This window comes from Andrena cerasifolii, chromosome 11 (genome assembly GCF_050908995.1).
Source record: "Andrena cerasifolii isolate SP2316 chromosome 11, iyAndCera1_principal, whole genome shotgun sequence".
In the NCBI taxonomy this organism is placed as follows: Eukaryota; Metazoa; Arthropoda; class Insecta; order Hymenoptera; family Andrenidae; genus Andrena; species Andrena cerasifolii.
The window spans coordinates 7,734,227-7,753,691 of NC_135128.1; the positions used below are offsets into that span (position 1 = coordinate 7,734,227).

At 48.9% G+C, this 19,465-nt stretch overlaps 1 protein-coding gene across 4 annotated transcripts in view; it reads right to left on the bottom strand.

Annotated features, from left to right (window-relative positions):
* Positions 1-19,465, bottom strand: part of Gckiii (Germinal centre kinase III) — a 90,784-nt gene that overhangs the window by 19,897 nt on the left and 51,422 nt on the right. The window contains exons 1-2 of one of the 4 annotated variants that reach the window (XM_076823155.1): positions 14,403-14,766; positions 4,385-4,815 (exon numbers count right to left, since the gene is read on the bottom strand). The exons of the other annotated variants lie outside the window; for them this stretch is intronic. Coding sequence (XP_076679270.1) covers positions 4,385-4,675 — 291 coding nt within the window. The 5' untranslated portion in view covers positions 4,676-4,815; positions 14,403-14,766. Of the gene's footprint in view, positions 1-4,384; positions 4,816-14,402; positions 14,767-19,465 lie in introns of those variants that run through there. 4 annotated transcript variants of the gene reach the window in all.

Here is a 19,465-nt window from a genome sequence, read left to right on the forward strand (position 1 = left end):
TCAGGTCCGTCGTTGGTCAGACGGGAGAGCGCGCCACGGGGCATGTTGTATTTTTAATCCCGTCCTTGCACGATAATTGCAGATTGACTTTTTACCCGATTATCGGTGAAGCCTCGATAAATCTTTCGCAGTTCCGTAAATAAACGCATCCGTTGGCGGTGGAGCGTTCCATCGCCGTCCACGAGCGCTCCAGTAATGACCAAAATCGTTACGCTTCCCCACCGCGGCCTGTGTAATTAGAAGAATCGACGGTGATTCCGTGGAACGTCGCGCGAAAGTGGACCAAGACGATTTTCTAACGGGGTCGTTAGGTAATCGTGGAAGTCCCCTAGACTGCTGGCACGCCGTTACAACGGCATTTCCATAAAAATCCAATTTACGAGCCTGGGGAACGGTCGTTGTCGTCGTCGCCGGGGAAAGATTCTGGGCGAGCTCTCCGAGGCTCGGGGAACTTCAAAATTCGAAAGTAGTTCAACGAGCGTGCGTTAGCGCCATGTGTCGTTCGACCTCGTTTGCCGCGGGAGTAATTCATCGCGCGAGAGGCAGCTGAAATTAAAGTTTAAACGGCACTTCAGGGCCCGACCGAGCGGCGATCCCGAGCGTGTCCGGGGCGGTACGCTCGCGGGTTTTGCGGACCGCGGTGCCTGGCCTGCTGTGAAATAAATGAAAATCATCAGGAAGACGCGGCCCCGGCGCCGCCTCTGTTTGCCTAAGGAGATAAATCCCCCTCCGGCTTCTCGCTCTACTAACGGCCGCAAAACGCGCATTAAAAAGCGTAATTCTGCCGCGTTTCTAATTCCAGCGGCGAGGAACGTTGTTTCGTTACGTCGATCCCGTCGCGTGCAATCCCTCGACGAGCCGGCGAGCCGAACGGCAGCGAGCCTCGGTTAATCGCGAAATTAAACGTCTCCCGTTAAACATTCATTTCTCGTTCGAAGTCCCTCGCGACCCCTGTCGTCTATTCGCCCGCGCGTGGAGTTTACCCGCGGCGAGGAAAAACGGAGCGCGACGAGCACACTCGAGTGATAACTCGCAGCGGCGTTCCGCTTTTCCATTTCGAAAAACCATTAAGCCTCGCCGGGGATATATATCCAGCGTTTTAATTTCACTCTCGGCCGCTGTTTTCCTTCCGTCGCCGACAGGCTCCTCCCCGGCGAAACGGGGCACCGCGTGAATATTCATCCCGAAGTCGAACGACCATTTTTCAGCGCCCGCGCTCCATCCAGCACCGCCTCCAATAAAGCGGCCAGGATTCCGCGTCCCCCTAAACGCATCGCCTCGGCGATTATTACGTTACCGCTTAATTGTTACCCCCGAGCACCATCGCGCCCCTGGTGATTTCATTACCAACTCTGTCGGAGCATTTTCACGAAGAAGATATTATTAATAGCGACGATCCGCGGGGTGCGATTTCTGGGGATGTTTCAGAAGGATTGCCTCGAAGGGGTTAACGTCTAGGAAAAAGTGAACGCAAATGCCGATCTAACGGCATACAAGTGCAGCGGATTTGCGATGCAGCGCACGGCGCAGCCTCGGTCAGCTTGGAGCGATACCATTGGCAAGAAACTTACGCGTGACACACACCCGTCACTGTGTACTTATGTATGCCAGCGTACACGCGACAGTACAATATGGGCAATCACGTGCAGAATGCAGTAACGATTGCACGCGGATGATTCGAATGCGTTTCCCTTTGGTGCATCGGTGTCTTGCGCCTCGGAGCCTTTTGCTGACAGACTCGTGTCAAGAATGAAAGGACGCTCCCTTGTCTCTGGCGCTGCAGAACTGGGATTCTTTCTGACGCAGATTCAGCGGCCCAAGAAGCGAGCTTTTTCGAGGCGCGTAAACGGTCCAGCGACGCTGAGAGTCGACCTTGCACTGGCCTCGGCCGGTCTCGCACGAAAGAGGCAGGGAGAAAAAAGCAGCAGAGTCTCCTCGAGAGATCTTACGGTCCTCGAGAATCCTGTTACACCGGTATTTCCTCGCTGCACCGGGATAATCTGCAGAAGACGTTCTTTTGTCGATGTCTTCTCTTTGTCGAGGCCTGCTTTCCAATTACGCGCGGTAAAACGCTTAAAAAGAGATGCCTGCCTAGCTTAATTGCCATCCAGCAGTCGGTGACTCTAACTGACGGCGAGCTGGGAGCTTGTGTCTCGCGGAGAGCGGCCAGGTTTAAATCAATTTCGCTGCTCGATTATCCCCGGCCGCGGGGACTCGTGACGACTTCAAAGCGGTCTCTCTTCTGCATTCTTAAAAGGGAAGCAAAAGATCCCGGGTACTCCCCCGAGTATCGTTTTCCCTCCGACCGCAAATTACTCGCGACCGTTCCTCTTTTTCGATTCCCTCAGCCAGTCCGTCTGCGAGCCGCTCGATCGAGTTGCCCCGAAACGCGACACCGAGACCACTTTCTAGCATCTCGGCGTGTCTCGGGTTGCCTGCGGGACTCTCCGGCTAGGGTTGACTGAAGCTTCACGGTGAAAACTGGTCTGTCTCGAAGGCTCGCGCATTCTCCTCGCGTTTCGTGGCGTGTCGATGTCAATCTCAAGGCTTCAGGCTGGTAAACAGTGCGTACAAGCCTCCGCCGAGCGAGTACAATTTCTTTGAAACTGTAGCCAGCATTGTCCATCCACGGTCCATTCTCGAATTATCTCGGAAGGCATCGTAGCACGCGAGGGAAACTTGCTTTGCTAACTTAGCGAATGGACTTCGGTGGTTTGAGTACCAGTACACCGCGGTGACGTGTCTGAATTCGAGGAACTTGGTCTATTGGGCCTGTACCGGAGTCAGTGGACTATGGAGCATGTACGGGACACCGTGTAGATTTTGTGGCATTCCTTCACGGACGGATTTAAGCCTCATATGGTATTCTACGACATGCTTCTTTAGATACCCGCAGCGCATAAAAGGATTCCTGTTCCCTTGCCTTTCTCTTTCTCTGCCGCCTATCCCCTACGCATTTCCTCACAATCACTTGCGACCGATGGGCCCTCGGTAGCCGAAACTAGATGAACGTTAGTCATGGAGCAAAGGTCCAAGAATATATCCAAGGAGCCTTAGCACTCCCCAAAGAAAAAGGTGATTAATATCACCACGACTGAAGTAGGGTAATTGAGGGACAGTTGCCGTGCCTTACGCAAAATTATCATCGTGTCTAAATTTTGCAATGAAAACTTGTTCCAAGGATACATATTATTAGTTGAACATCTTGTCCTACTACTAGCATTAAAGAAAATCAAAATTTTAATATCTGTTACTCTTAAAAAATTAAATCTAAAAACATTCATTTTTTAAGGGAGACGCTGCACGTGCGGGAGTGGTGCCGCATTTCGAAGAAACGTTTAATTTTCCTTTTAAACTTGTTAATTTTAACTTTTTATTTTAAAAAATAGTAAAAGCAAAATAAAATGAAACATTTTTTTTTAATTTATACAGTTATAGGATACAATAAAATTGGGAAAATAAATGGGTGCAGATATTATTTCTGCTTTTCTAAACATAATTGTCTTTTCTTCTTCCTTCCACATTCTTCAACATAAAATAAAAATAAAATGTGAAAAAGAGTAAAAAGCCCACAAATATGTTCGGTTTATCAGATTTGTCATTAAAAAATAAATAATTTGTGTTGAGATATTATGGTATCTATTTTGAGACACTATTTTTGTATTTTTAACATTAAAAGCATCGTTTACTCGACTTAGTACCTTCCGATACAGTGCGCATAAAAGTGCGGCATCTATCCCAAGTGCCCGGAAGAGACGCCGCACTGTCGTATTTCCAAGTGCTAAGTCGAAAGTGACCTATTCTGGCCGAGAAATATTCCACAGAGTTCCTTTAACGTATTACAAAAGTTATATCACGAAAAACTATGAATTTTAACTACTACGATAGCAAAAATGAACTCGACGTTTAACTATTGAGGCAAAGTGCGGTAGGCTTACCTCGAAAAATAGCAGAATCTTTAAAAGTAATGGAAACAGGATCTCGCTTATTAATCTAACCTAAACGAACAGCCTAAAGCAAATAAAATCAACAGTGTTCTATTTTATTACCGATAACCCTGAAATACCGAGGGTGCGGCATCTCCCATAATTACCCTAATTCAAGAGCTTTGTAAAAAGAAAAGAAATCTGGATTTTATTCTTTAAATAAATTTTTATTTTCTATTGAATTTAAATTTCACTCCCCAAAGGCTAAATACCTACTTACTGCGCCACTGATCCCGCTATTAAACGATGGAAGAACCTGTAACCTGTACACTATTTTAGCTACTGAAAACAGAAAAGACCAAGCCTTTCAATTCATCTTTTAGGGTTCCCAAAACGAGGAACAAACGAAGGGAGACCTTAAAAGATCCAAGAGGGTAGGAGATCTCGCCTGAACTCACCGAGGGGGTGGTGCTCCTGTGCGTCCCCGGCCTGGAGGGCGGAAGGGTCGTGCCCTTAGGGGCGGCGGAGCAGTTGCCAGAGGGCCTTTGGCTTTCCCTCCTGGATGGTGGCGGCGGCGGCGGATGCGACAGAGGCCTGGCTGTGTTCCTGGGATGCTGGGGGCCTTGGAATTGCCCCCAGGACTGGCGTGGCACGTAGCCGACGTAACCGCCGGAAACGAATTGCGCGGAGCCGTTTAGGTGCGGCGGCGCCATTACCGCCGTCTGCTGCGGCTGACCGCCGTTTCGCATTTTTCGTCCACACGTTTCGCAGTTCTATCGAATGGCCCCTCGATCACTGGGTCAACGTTCCGCGATCCAGGCGGTTTGCTGCACCTCGCTCCTCCCTGCGCCGCGCATTTGGGGCTGCGTTCCTCGTGCTCGTCACTTTTCTAAAGGTGAGGCTTTCTTTTAAACCGAGGACGACGAGGGATCCCAGGGAATGTTCGTGGAACAGCAGAACGAAGCCGCCGCGCGAAATTATACGACCGTCTTATCGCAAGCTGCCTAGACGATCCCGAAGCAGGCGTACCGGAGTAGCGCGCAAGTCTTCGCAGTTCGTGACACGAATTGTCACGCCGTTCTCGTGGAATCGAACACTGTAGGCTCCACCTACAAGCTATCAGCCTCTATCGACGTGTCGTGCGTTGTATTCCGATTCGAGCGTCGTTTCACCCGATCAATCCCATTCGCGGCTGACCCGGATTATCATCGATATCGGTTCGCCTATTCTTGCTAACTTCATCGCGCGGCGTTTTTGTACGCTCCGAGCCGCGGACGGATCCTGTTCTCCTTCCTCGATGTAGGAATCATTTTTCATGGAATTCAACGTTTTTCTGCAAGCTTGCGGTTAAACGCCGCCGCTTTGAATGCCTGGAAAGCGATTCCTTAGATCGACTACGAGCTGGGAAGTTCTCTCGAGCGATTCAGAGGACCTGGCTCGCCTTCCGACCAAAGAAAGAGGAAAATTGAGGCAGCAATCTGCTCGAGAAACCGCCTCTTCTCGAGCCCCTGCTGCTTGTCCTCGCTTTTTTTTTTCTCCACAAAACCTGCGCCTCTCGCCCTGCAATTTCTGCCACTGCGAAACGGCCACGTCTTGCCTGCCACCTTTCTCCTCTTTCCGCGAGATTACCGAGGTCGGAGGTCGGACAAAGGCGAGGGGAAGAGTGACTCGTTCAGTTTCGACAGTATGGAAGAGATTTATGAGCGATTCAAAGTGGGGCAGTTTGAAACGCCGCTCGCATATTCCACCTTTTATGGGAGTGGCCTTACACAAAGCTCCTCGTAAAGTTCATCATCCGATAAATGGAGATATTCGCTCGTAAAGCTATCGAAAGTTACGGGGGCACGTCGCTCGAGAGTTCGCCGTCGGCGACTGACAATCGCCGCGAATTAATTCGGCTCCGGATTCCTAAATCTACTTGCACGTTTTACGTCGTAAATTCTGCATGCGAGTTTTCGCGGCGAGCTATTCGTGGCCGTAATTTTAGGTCAATTAAAGCCCGCGAAAACGGTCCTCGGCAATTTTAACAGCGAATCGTTCCGAGGGCAAAAGCGGCGTACGCTTAATTGATACGGGCGCAAGTTCAGTGCCAAACACAACACGGCCGAGCGAATAAAAATAGGAAGCCCGATGGAGATAATAATCTGGGTCAACCGGGGGCAAGATTCGGTGCAGGCGCGATCAGATTGGATTTCTGTTTGCACCGGCACGTGAACGAAATATCGATCGTCAGCGTGGCCGACGAAAAGAGAGAGCCGCGCAGCCTAAAAAGCACCGGGATCTTTCATCGAGCGGGTCGAGATCGGTATTCCCGATCCACCGCGAATCATTCCGAGGAAGTCACGGATCCGTCACTCGATCGCCCACTCCGTCCCCCGCCTGCTACCCTCGGCGCGGCGATTTAAATTCATTGAGCAAAGAGGTTTCGCCTTGATGAATATTCAGCGTAATGAGTCGACCGGTGTTCCCGATCTATCAACGTCATCCGCTGCCGATCTGCCCCGTAGATTATCCGAGAAATGGCCCCGCGAAATGAGTTCGTAAAAAGACGACGCGTCGTGCAGCGCTCCTTGAAAATTACGCTCGGCCGTTGCGAAAGGAGAAATCGCTAAAACAGTTCGAACTAAAGAGGACAGGCTGACGAAACGGAGGAAGCATCGCGTGTCGTCCTGGCGGGGTGATTTAACAATTCAGGAAAAATTCGGGTGCAAATGGAAGGAGGAAGTCTTGCGCGCAGGGAGGAAAGAAATGATCGATCGAGAGAGGAGAGGATGGAAGCGTCACGCGGCTGATGATCACGCAGCCGATGGGACACGCTCGAATAATCTTCGGGGTGGCAGCTTCCGGCGGAAGTGTGCGTGGAAGATCGAGTTCGCTGCACTATCGATGCTCGCCACGGCTCTAAATCACCGAGGTGAACAGCGATTAACTCTGGGGCCCGAGATAACCCCGGCAGAAAGTAACGATCGCGTTCATTGCGCTTCCCCCATCTTTACGATCTTCACTCGCCATTCGTTCCACCTTTTTCGCCCACTTCTGCGTAATTACTATCGCGAAACGTTCGGTAAAGTAACAAGCGAAGTATTCTCGAATCGGTTGACTGATTTGATTCAATGCGCGTCCCGCAGTGGAAAAGGTCGAGCATGGTCGGACGCTCGACGCGCGACACTGGCGCATCGAACTCTTAAGGGGACCTTCCGGTCTAAAAGTCGATTTTTTATTTTATTTCATTTTTTGAATATTCAAAGTTTTTTTAGGAATACGTGTTTAAAAGGATTTGTTGAAATTCGTAAAATTCCCGAAGTTATAGGCATTTGAGTAGCGGCAAATGCATGGGCAACAACTGGCTACTTTTGGAGAATATACTTTTGGCTAGGGGGATACCAGAAAAAAATACAAAAATTGAGAATTTATAATTTTTAAAGGCGTTGAAAGGATGAAAAATATAGGGAAAAAGTGATTTCAAATTTCAAGTGTTGTTATTTTCTAAAAAAAATGTAATTTTGTAATTTTTTCTGGTTTCCCCCTAGCCAGAAGTATATTTTTCAAAATAAAAAAAGTTTCAGTGGAATCGGATAACAACTTTTGGAGATACAGGTCCCACCGAGTTGGATCAATTTTTTGACGCCTTGACTTTAACGACTCCCCAGTGCCGTCTGCAATGATTAATTTGTAAAACAAAAAATATATTTCTATACTGTAAGACATCCTTAATACAATGCAAGAAGTCTCATTAAATTATATATAGTAGTTTCCCTTTAATTAATTCCTGAAGATCACCTATTTTTTGGGGCTCTAGACCGGATGGTCCCCTTAATTGCTTCGCGTCGAGAAGTTGCAGAAGGCGTCACGCGAATCACGCCGGTCGATCTTAAACATTCTTAACTCCGGCGTGACTCGTGGCGCACAAAGAGCGTGGAAACAAAACTTGGAGCCAAAATCTCGGCACCAACTGTTTAAGAAACTGTTTAAGATCAGTTCAGAGTTTAAACGAACGCGCAGCGTCTAAGGGTTTCTCGGTTAAACGAAAACGACTTTGAACTCCTGCAACGTTCGACGAGCTTGTCCCCCAGCTTCTAATTACTCCCGCATTGTTTCGCGAGTTTGGAGGCTGCTAGGAAGAACTCTCGTTTTCGGTCACCGCCGCGAAATCTGGCCTTTGTCCCTGCAGCAAGCAGTGAAAACGTGGGAGTCCACCGGAGAGAGGCACAAAGGGGAAGCGTTACGCATTGAAACGCCGCGGATAATTGCGCGATTTGCTACGAATTAATCATCCCGTGGAAATTGAGGAAGCGCGGGGGCTTCAGCGGCTAAACAAATTACGCCTCGAGAAAGCGAGCGCGCGCCGCAAGGCTGTACGAGTGCTCGAATATTCGGGCGGCTTGAAATTCAGACCGAGCCGGGACTTGGTTTTCGAGCCGAGCCGGGTACCCGTAAAATCCGGGCGGCTTGAAAAATCCGGGTAGTCCGAATTGTTTCGAGCCAAACACCCCTTTACGAGTGGGTATTGATTAATTTATAATCTTGAAGTTTACTTATTAAAAGAATTTCTAACTACTTCCAAACCCCTCGGGCTTGTGCGAACTTCGCACTACTCATGCTTTCTTCGTATCTAGTGCGCGTATATAAATTTTTGGAGGGTGTATTTTTGTGCAATATAGGGTAGATGTACCGTTTGTGGCCATTGCACTGTTTTTGGCCATGTGCTTAATTATCTCATTTTTAAATTGCTCGCGGATCATTATTATGTGGAGAATTTCACCACATAAATATTTTGTTTAGTATACCACCCGAAATATAAGGTTACATTTATTGCTTACCCAGAAAAATATTATATTTTTTAAGAAGTGGCCAAAACTGGTACAATATCTTAAAGTGGCCACAAATGGTGCATCCACCCTATACTGCTTATGTACCCGGTTCTTCCGGGCGGCTCGAAACGTTGCGGACTACCCGGATTTTTCCCGAACAGCTCTAGCGCGCCGAGTGGCTGGCGAAGGCGCACCGTCGAACGGGCAAACGCCAGCGTGCTCGAGGAACACGTCACCGTGCAGCGCAGGCGACGCGAGTATGGTCACGGTGTCTTTTTAAAATGTGCGTGCCTGTCGCATGTCTCACGTTCCTAGGTCGTCCGTTACTCGGAATAATTGGGCCTCGACTCGCTGCACGTGCGTCCAGGTGATGCACGCGCTTTCCTGGCCGGCTTGGTATTCGTTAGAGGAGCGTTTAATTGTTAATCGTGACGCGTAGGCGGATGCGAAAGCGTGGCTTTATTAGGGTACAACGCGCCGTGGGATCGCAGGCCGTGGCCCTCTATAAACGAATCTGTTCGTGGAAGAAGAGAAACGCGTGTTTCCAGCGTCCGTTGCGAAGCGACAGTTGAAAAGTGGATCGAGTGGACCTCCGCTGAATGGCGAAGTCGAGCGCATCGCTACAGAGCGAAGGGATCCCTGAACCTGACGCGACCCTTCCCTCCAAGGAATCCTTCATTTTCCTTATCTTCGAACCTTCGCGCGCGCTATCCTGCACGCTCCACATACCCCGCTGCTGAAAAAGTGGTGCACGCGATACTATCGATCAAACTGCCAAAGAAATTCCACCTAGCAACCCGGGGAGCCGTCGGAGTGGCAGGCATCGCGCGACTCAGCCTCGGCCGAAAGAAATTCCCCGGTTCAGCTGAAAATCGCTCCATTTCTCGGGCGACTTGAAGGAGACATTAAGCGACGCATTTCGCCGTACAATGGAAAATCGCTGGAGTTAGACGGCCCGCCGACTCGCTTCACTGCCGCGAAGAAAGGGGTGCTCTCGCGATTGGACAGAAAGCGTCGAGGGGGGAAGAAGGAGAAGCAGGGAAAATTCCGACGATGCCCGGGCGAGGCTCGCGCCGCGTCTCTCCGCCCGCGGAAACGTGGCCACCGCGTAATCCCCTTAATCGTTCTCCCACACGCGGCCACCCAGCTTGAACAGGTGAGAACGTAAACGCGACCGCGCTCGCGGACAGAGGGGCGCCTTTCTAACGGAGCGAAGGCAGACGGGATCGACTACTCTCGGGCGAAACGCGGGCATTCTTTCAGACGGCGCTGCTGGTATTCTACGCGGGACAAGTGGCGCCGAAAAATTAGCGACTTTCGTTGGAACGAGCACGCGCCAGCGGGGCACAGCTGCATTCTATGGCTCGGGCAGGGAGATTCGAGGCGTTTGGAGGAGCGCACGAGTGCGAGGTAATTTTTTGTTTTCGACTGCGCTGGCAGGTAGGAGGAATGCACCTGACGCGCGGAAGCTACCGTGTTACGGCGAGCGATAACTTCTTGTGTAACTTTTGAACGGCAGCTGGCATAACGGTATCGCCGAGCGTGCCGCCTCGGGAGAAACGCTCGGCGGTGCCGCGATTAGAATTAACGTTTTCCTGGGCCTGAACCGGCACCTGCTGCACCTCGGATCGGATCAACGATCGATGGAGTCGAGGTGCAACGGGGCGGAATTGAACGAGGGAGATGCTGACTTCTTTGCTGCTTTACGAAACGATAGTGGCTGTTTTCTAGTGGCCCATTTTCTATGGATATGCAGGACGATGCAGTGGTCGACTGAATTGCAGCGGGAACGCGTTCCGAGAATCGTCCACAGCTGTGCTCCCGATTCCAGGGTAAAAAGTGCTCGCCAGGATTATCGGCGCGAGCGACAATTGCGCTGTAACAGCGCCTCGTTAATTCCCGGAACGGTATACTCTAATAACGCGTTTCTGCGCATCGATTAAATCGCCCCGCGTGATCGTTACTGCTCGCGAGGCTGCCACTGGAAACAGGCCCGCGTTTCGTACGGCGAGTACCCCGCGATCCAGCTGCATTCGCTGCGCCAAGAAACGTTCTAATGGCGGCGAGAAAAAAAAAAGGAAATGCAAACTCGTTGCACGCGGATATAACGCGCCGCGAGATATACGTGTATCAGGCGATAAAAAGAATATCGGTCACTGACTTTCGCTCCAGCCTGCTCGGAGCCAGCTACCGCACGGAATCACGATCGTTTACTACTTAATCTCTTCGTATCCACTCTGATTGCTATCCGAGTCGATTCCACCCCGAGCAGCACGCTACTGTCTCCCTGCGAAACTAAGAATCACTTTTCATTCGGAGAACCGCGCTACGATACTTTTCCCACGGTTTAACGCGCTAAAAATCGGGCCGACCCTAAACGTTGCAAAATTCTCTACCGCCTCGACGCTGCAAATGGCAGCGCGCTGAAAGGATGCGAGGAGCACTCGCGAAATGCCTAATTTATATAACGCCGCGGAGCCAGGTCGATCCCTTTTCTCTTTCCGCGCGGTGCCAGTGAAAGTGAGCGAGCCGCGCCGAGCGGATAACCGGCGGCGGATACGCGATAAACCGATCGCCTCGAACGAAACTCGTTTCTCCTGGCCACGCGATTCCACGGAAACTCGTTCGATTCTTTTCATCGCGGCAGCCGATAGACACACCGGGTGACATTTTCCGGGGGAACGCCACGTTTTCTGGCGCGGAGCCGCTGGGAAACTGGCAGCGATAAGAAGGATCATTCTCGAGCTTGGATTGTAATTGGCTGGCGACAAGCGATCGGGCTGTTTCTACTTTTACGACGCAAATGGTTAATGGGAAAAACGCGCAATAAAAGCCACTGTTCTAAGAAAAGCTGACGGCCTGAAAAGGATGCGATACTTGGGATCTTTTTTTTAAGAGAAACCTTCAAATTATATTAGTTAAAAGTTTATGCATATATTTGCACATATTTAGACACCATTTAAAAAAAATTGAATTAAAAATATAACACCCAAAACTTCAAACGCGTTTTTCTCAAAACTGTATTTTCAATGCTCGTGCACACGATTTCTAAAAAAAACTTATGCACCGATCTAATTGAGATTGGTAAGATATGTTTGTGGGATACCTACATTATTTTCGTTTGCCCCATAACCAAGTCAGTATTTGCTAAAAATAAAAAGAAAGTAGGGGAAAGGTGGGATAGTTGATCAGCGGGGATACATGATCACATCAGTTTTTTAATTAATATATTGGCAATTTGTGCCTGCTGTCACGCTATCGTGGTAATTTTTGCATTATCGCAACACTTCACGGTGCAGTTTTCTTTTGGGAGCATAAAATAATTTTGTTAGAAGCCTCGATCTTATTTGCAGCCAAAAAGTAATTATTTCTGTCTGCATGTCTTCCTCCTTTTCGAATAAATGTTGCATTTTCAACGATTTTAAATATATTAAGTAAAACCAGCAATTTCTGGCCTATTAATGCTATTTATTGATTGATCTAAATATTTAAGGTAAGTTTCATTTTTCATCTTTTTCAAATCGAGTGCATTGAAGGATACTTGATCAGTGTGTGAGGTGGGATACTTGAACAGCTGAAAATGCCCCAAAAAGAACCACAGAACGGCGAATGAAACAGAAAAATACAGCAAAGAAAGTGAGAAGGAAAACCTTTTCTTCATCACCATCTTAATCAGATGATATGTAAGTCAAATGTCTTTTAAGAATTCCTTTTTTTCAGTAATTCTTTCAAGTTAGTTACAGTTTACTTTCTTTTTATGATATTCCTTTCATTTCATGGTACTGACGAAGATAATAAATATTTTTTAGAAAGTTAATGCGTTATTTACTCTTAAAGTTCACTAATCAAGTCTCCCTAACCTTTCGATCAAGTCTCCCCTTCAGTGGGGGAGACTACTTGTGCATAACGTCATTGCCAGAAAATGTTGAAATTCAGTCATTAAATTTAGTTTTCAGCTCTCAAATTCGTACAAGTATATTAAGAATACTCGAACAATTACAACTTACATAATTAAATACAAACAAAGCAAACCATTATTATTATTTTAATAAAAAAGCAAAGCTGTGATCAACTATCCCACCTTTCCGCTACCGTTTTTCAACAACTGCAATCCTATGCGCCAAAGACAGACTTTTTTCTAAAGCGCTCTGGTCATTGGCCTGCAACTCGGAGCTGCAGCTGAGTTTTGAATTGAATTTTTTTTTAAATGTTGTCCAAATATGTACCAACATAGACATAAAGTTTTTAGTTAATATAATTTAATGCTTTCTCTTTAAAAAAATTCCCAAATATCGCCTTCTTTTCAGACCGCCACACTAGGGAGACCCTTTAAACCGTCCACTTTATTGTTTTCCTTCCAACATTTTTCCTCGAAAGTTTAAACGAAAGTCAATGGCTGCCAGGAATTTCCCCTTGCCCGCCATCCGTCTCGCGTGCGGGGACAAGGCTGTTTTTGCATTGCTAAGCGAGTGAACCTTCTCGCGCAGATTAAAGCGCGATTTAAGCCGCCTAGCGAAAGAGACGGAGCCTTGAATATTTTCCTGGTTAATTACCGGGGCCGAAGGAGAGCTTTTCATTCGCCGGGTCGGGCGAATAGTTAAGTAACGACCACTTTCACTCATTTTCCATAGACGAGGCGGCTCTCCCCTCCTGCCGCTCCGCCTCTTTTTCCATGAAAAATTCACAGGCTCGCGGTGGCACGAATCCGCGCGGCGGTTCCCCAGAGCGGCCGAGCATCTTCTCACGGCTTTTTTACGACTTTCAACAGAAACGCGCGACTGTTTGATCGTTTCCTCCGCCGATACGCGGCCACTACTTTCCACGGAAATATTTCCTCGCCCCGCGCCGAGGATCGCTCTCTTTTTTGCCACCTCGCGAGCGGCATCGTCGAGAAAAGCCGATCCTCCGCCGGCAGAGGAGGAATAATTATTTCGAGCAGCGCTCTCCTCTCTTTCTTTCGCCATTCCGCGCGGCACAGATGCGCCGCACGGGCCATTTTATGCTCTGAATATCCCCGCGGCTGCCATACGAGAGAGAGAATTAACCTACCGTGCCCGAAAGCACACTACCTTACTTATCCCGGCGACTACGTCCTGCCCGAGACGTTTCAGTCTAACCGACACTCGGCCAGAGACAAACGCGTCGACGGGTTTCTTGCTGGAGGAACACCAGCCAGCAGAAGGCAAGCGAGCAGCCGCACGGGGATCGACTCGAGGGCACAGAAAACGAGCACTCCGCTGACATTTAAATGTCACACGGGAGCGCGCAGCACAGTCCACGAAATTCCCCTGCCACGCTGCGGAACACTTCACCGACCGTAAATAGTGGAATCGCAGAAGACGCGGAGCGGGGCGGTGGGGCGAGCTTTGGAAGTGCATCCGCGGGATGCACGGGCACGTCAGGGGTCTGATAGCGTCGATGAATCAATGACAATCGCCGGTAGGTGTTATCGTTCGAGGTGGAGGATAATCGAGCGAGCGTCGCGCCTCTGATAACATATGTTTCACGCGGACGGTCTCTGGCATGAGGCACAGGCAGCGCGCGTTTATCAGGCGGATACTCCTTCTCGTTTTTCAGCGATCCTCGCTGGCGGGTTCGCGCGATCGACGGCTCGTTCTGCATTCCACAATCCCCGACGGGGGCGTTTTTCAAACCGACGCCGTACCTCCAAGCGTCCGCGCATCGATCACCCGACCGCGGGGCTGATGACGCTCTTCAGCTTGGGTCCTGGTACAGGCTAGCGATTTACTCGCTCGTATTGCACTGTTAGACACTCTGCAGGATCAACACCGAGGATGTACACCGGTCACTACACTCCGCACGACTCGTTCATCCCGCCGGAGCGCGTATCCTCACATCTCCGGGACCGAGGAAGAGAACTGGCCGCGGTTGGAGCACTTTCGAGAGACGCGAACGAAGCCGGAGCCGCTGGAAGAAAGGAACGCGGGTTTCGCAGCCAGGGCGGCTGGCTGGCTAGCTAGCTGACCGGTTGCTTGTCAGTTATTGTCCGCGGCTGCTTTCGAACTGACACGCGGTGCAGCAGCGCGAAGAAAGGCGCGGGAGAGCCCGCTACGAGCCGCTTGCCGTGGGACATCAAACACCGTCGGAGTAGGGGAAGCCTGGGGAACGGTGGCCGGACGATAGGGACACCCGATAGATGGAATAGAGTCGCTGATCCAGGTGCGACTTGGCGGCACGGTTGTCGCAACCTCGGCATTTCGCGGAGGGAAACCGAGCGCCGCGCTTTGCGATGCTTTATTTGGCAAGCTTTGCAATTGTTTTGCTTGAGAGCAAATGGAATTCGATTGGAATCGTTGACGGCTGTTTCGTTTTACTGGGCTTCGTGGTCGGCTCGTTCTGATACGACGCAGAGATTTCGAGTGGGTGAATATTCATAAGCGTGTTAACCTTGATCGGAACGATAATGGGACACGCGATACGCCGGGCCCCTCCTCCGAGTCCTTGAAAAGGTTGTGATCGGTGGTCGAGCTTACGGATCGCCGGCCACGACGATGACAATGATTACGAAATTACATGCCGACCGGCGTACGAAAGCATGCTTTACCGAGCGTGAACGTAATCGATCGCTGATACGTAGCCGATTCCGTGCGAACGCGTGCGCTTATTAATCATCGTTCGATCCACCAAATTGGAACGATCGAGTTCAGCCCCGCTCGACAGTCACTTTCTCTTTTGCTCGAGGAATCGGTACGGTTAGTCGGGGCTTGATTTAATCGAGGCTGCGAGTGATTTCCATTCTCCCCTATTGTTCCCCTCCGCCCGTATTTATTGGTGACATTCGCGAGCGAACGTTGGACCGCGCGGAGATGGCGGGGAAATTGAAAGCTCCTGGTCGAGCGACCGCGGTATCGATGGAAATCGAGGAAAAGGCAAGCTTCGGTCTTGCAACCACGGCCGACGAAGTTAGCTCGGAAAAGTGACGCTTAATTATGGTTCAAAGCGAAGCGCGGAGAGGGTAACTGGATCACGAAACGCGAGTGATGCAATTTTACGGCGCGATGCGCTCCGCTTTATTTCCCGTGCGCTAAATATTTTCCCTGGAAGCGACGACGCCTCTTTTCTTGTCGTGCACGCGCGTTTAGCGGCCAGCGATACAAAAACAAGAAGCGGTAAGCGAATTCCTATGTAAATCGGCCAGGAAATCTCTTACAGGTATGCAAAATCGTTCGTAATCCGTGGCGTTAAGTGGGACGCGAGCTTCGTAACGTCGACGACGCGTGATTCCTCGAGAAAACACCGGGGGACTTTGGTCCGGTCAGTATCGCGCGAATTTTCACTATCGCGCTGTGATACTCTACTCAGGAGCAGATTTGAAGATCCGGCGCCTCCAGGCTAACAAGCGAAATGTCATCAAATATTTTAATTTAAAAGAGCCGAGATAATTACAAAATTAATTCAATGCGACAACTCGCATCTGAGCTATTGCTAATTCGCTATATGAAAAAGAAGTGAATTGTTTTTGAAGGTGACGCATGCCTTCGAGTTTAAAGCTTTTCCAATTTCCTTCGCTGAAAATTTGTCGCGCCCCAAAATTTATCGCTCCCCAAAATGTATCACTCCTGGAAATTTGTCGTTTCCCAAAATTTAGCGCCCCCATAAATTTGATGCTCCCAAATTTGGCACTCTCTAAAATTTGGCGCTCCCCAAAATTTGCTGCTCCCAAAATTTTTTGCACCCCAAAATTTGGCGCTCTCCAAAATTTGGCACTCCCCAAAATTTGGCGCTCTTCAAAATGTTTTGCACCCCAAAATTTGCCGCTCCCCAAAATTTATCACTCCTCAAAATTTTTTTTACCCCAAACTTTATTGTCTTCCCAAGTTTACCGCTAGCCAAAATTCGTCACCCCCCAAAATTTTTTGCACCCCAAAATTTGGCACTCTCCAAAATTTGCCGCTCCCCAAAATTTATCACTCCCCAAAATTTTTTTCACCCCAAACTTTGTTTTCCCAAGTTTACCACTCCCCAAAATTCGTCGCCCCCCAAAATTTGTTGCTCCTCAAAATTTGTAGCCTCTACTTAGCCCATACCAAAATCCGCCCCTGACTCCAGTAACACCGATCCCTCTGCCAAACGCGTTTCTATTTCTGCTAAAGGTGCACGAGACTGTGCAGAAGATGGCAGCGTAATTTCACCACCACTTTCTTCGGACGTAACAATTACCGCGTTACGATTGCAATTAGGAGAAATAATCGAAACCGCGGAGAAAGCGACGAAATCGTTGCCCAACTGCGGCCAATGGATAGTCTCGTTTTATTCGCGATGTTTCAGCAACGGTCGCGGTCATAGTCAGTGATTATCGCTGCTGGGATGACGACAACGTCTTCTGGAGCTCGGACGAGCTGTGCTTCCAGTTTCCGCGTGATCCGACGGGGAACATTCTAATGAACGGTTCAACAACTGTAACGGTACCAGCTATTTCTCATCTACGTATAATTACGCCGGATTTAACGCGACTGCGTTCCATCTGGCGCGTCGCGCAGGAAAACTTCAACTCCAGTTTCGAACGGGGACGTTCCGGAAAGCGTGCAATTTATTGCGCCCGGCGCGAGCTGCTTGTAACAATAAATTGAAGATTAATCCCTTTAGTAGGCGCGGAAAGCTGGATTCAGTTTCCGCGTACGGATCAAGCGGAAGCGAACGTTATAACAGGAAGTCGCGTTATTCGATGCGCTATTGTTCGACGATCACGGTTGAGCAACGTTCAGGGCCATCGCGATGAACAACGTTTTAATTTCGATATTCTGCAATGCCGCTTCGTCAGTCATCTGGATACCTATAGCAAACATTGTTTCAATTATCGAGCACTGGCTGTGAAACCGTCGAAATCGACGCGCGATAGAAATGGAAATCCGTGGATTGAACGAGTAGGTAAACGAGTGCAGTCGCCGGTCTTCCGTATCGCGGTTCACTGCATTACCATATTTTGTAACGCTCCCTATCCGAGAAATTAGAGAGGGAGCTCGGGCACCGTCGATCGTAAGGTTTCACCAGATCTTCAGAGTTTCCATGGGACACGATGGCGTTGGACCGGATCGCCCAGAGTGAGAACGCTTTTTAGAAACTTCTCTCAGCCCGGAGCTGTAAAGAATGTCGCAATCGATACGTCGCAATCGAAGCTATCGAAGACAGCTATCGGCTGGAGTGGACTCGAACGGCGCCATGAAATCGATAACACAGGTAAAGCGAGAGAGAGGGAATATAACAAACAAGCTTGCCCCGCCGCGAATTGGATTGTACGACGTCGACTCCTATTTTACTTACACGTGCTCACGCGAGGCTACCCACGGAGCCGTGATCTATAAAGAAATCATGATCGGCGGACAGAACACCGCGACATTTAAACTTGATCGTCGTGCTGGCGATTAAATCTAACAAAACTCTGATACCGAACGAACAAAATTGCCTTTCAATTCTTGTGCAATGTAGAATCTCTACTAGCTAAAAGCAAGTGCCTCCAATCCCACTCAAAACTGAGGAGCTTGCAGCAAGAGAGGTGCAGCTCCATTTTTTACAGCTTTTGAATTATGCAAAAAAAAAATTCTACATGGTTTGGTGCACGTTTCATGCAAATCCGATAACAAATGAGCGATTTATTGCAAATTTTGAATCTGCACATATTACTGTTTTGAGCAATATTTTTGTTTTGGGTAGCTCTAGATTTGAAAAATTTGACCAGAGGCCGTTTTTGCGTCCAACAGTGGAATTTTCCCCGTGTAACGCGAACCCTGGGTGGTCCATTCACTGCCATCCCGAACCTAATGCACCCATTAATTATGACTCAGGTCCTCGAAGAGCGTTTAGGGAAATGAATATCAAACACGCGCGATGCCACGGTCCAAAATTACGCAGCTCGCCAATGGCTTCTAATATGCTCGATCAATTTCACATCCCAGAGGAGCGATCGATCACCAGGCAGGCCGATTGAAAGCTGAATTTATCTCCCGCCGAGCGGCGAGTCCATAAATAATGCCGCGGAAAAATAAATCCTCGAATTGCCTGTAAGTGCTGGCGAGCGCGGTTTGACGAGCAGATCCAGAAGCGTCCGTGGCGGATAGAGGAGCGTATTTCTCGGAGGATTTATCGAGATGAAGGGTGGAACTCGACGCCGGGACAGAAGGGGTGAACCATGAGGTCGCGCGCTGGATGGCTATTAAATTTTAATGGTATCATCCGCGCAGAATGAATTTTAATACTAGCCAGGGTACACCTGGACGCGGGCAAATGCGATTTAAAATTCGTCCGGGGCGTGATCGTATTTTCTCCCCGACGACTGAACTCGTCACTGTCAACGGAGCATCTTAGCATAGTTCCAGCGTTCCTTCACTTTTAAACAGTTCATTAATTACAAAGGGGCCATTCTTAAATTACATAAGGATAATTTTTGCGATTTCTTACTCTCTCTTTCAGTATAAAAATTCGCAAGATTTTATATTCCACCTCTCTCCCCTCTTCCTTACGTAATATTTTTTTAGACTGAATTTTTTCAGTTACTAAAATTCTTTTAAAGGATTATATAATTTATTTAACTCGGTTTCACAGGTGCAATGAGACACTGTTTTTTTTTTAGGCTAAAGCAACGCCCTGTTGTCACTTATTTATATAAAAATCGTTCCCAAGAACTCCGCGCGAAAATACCTATGAGGGATAAATAATTAAAACGTAAACTGGCGATACTTGGTAACTACTTTCCATGGAAAGGGACGATCC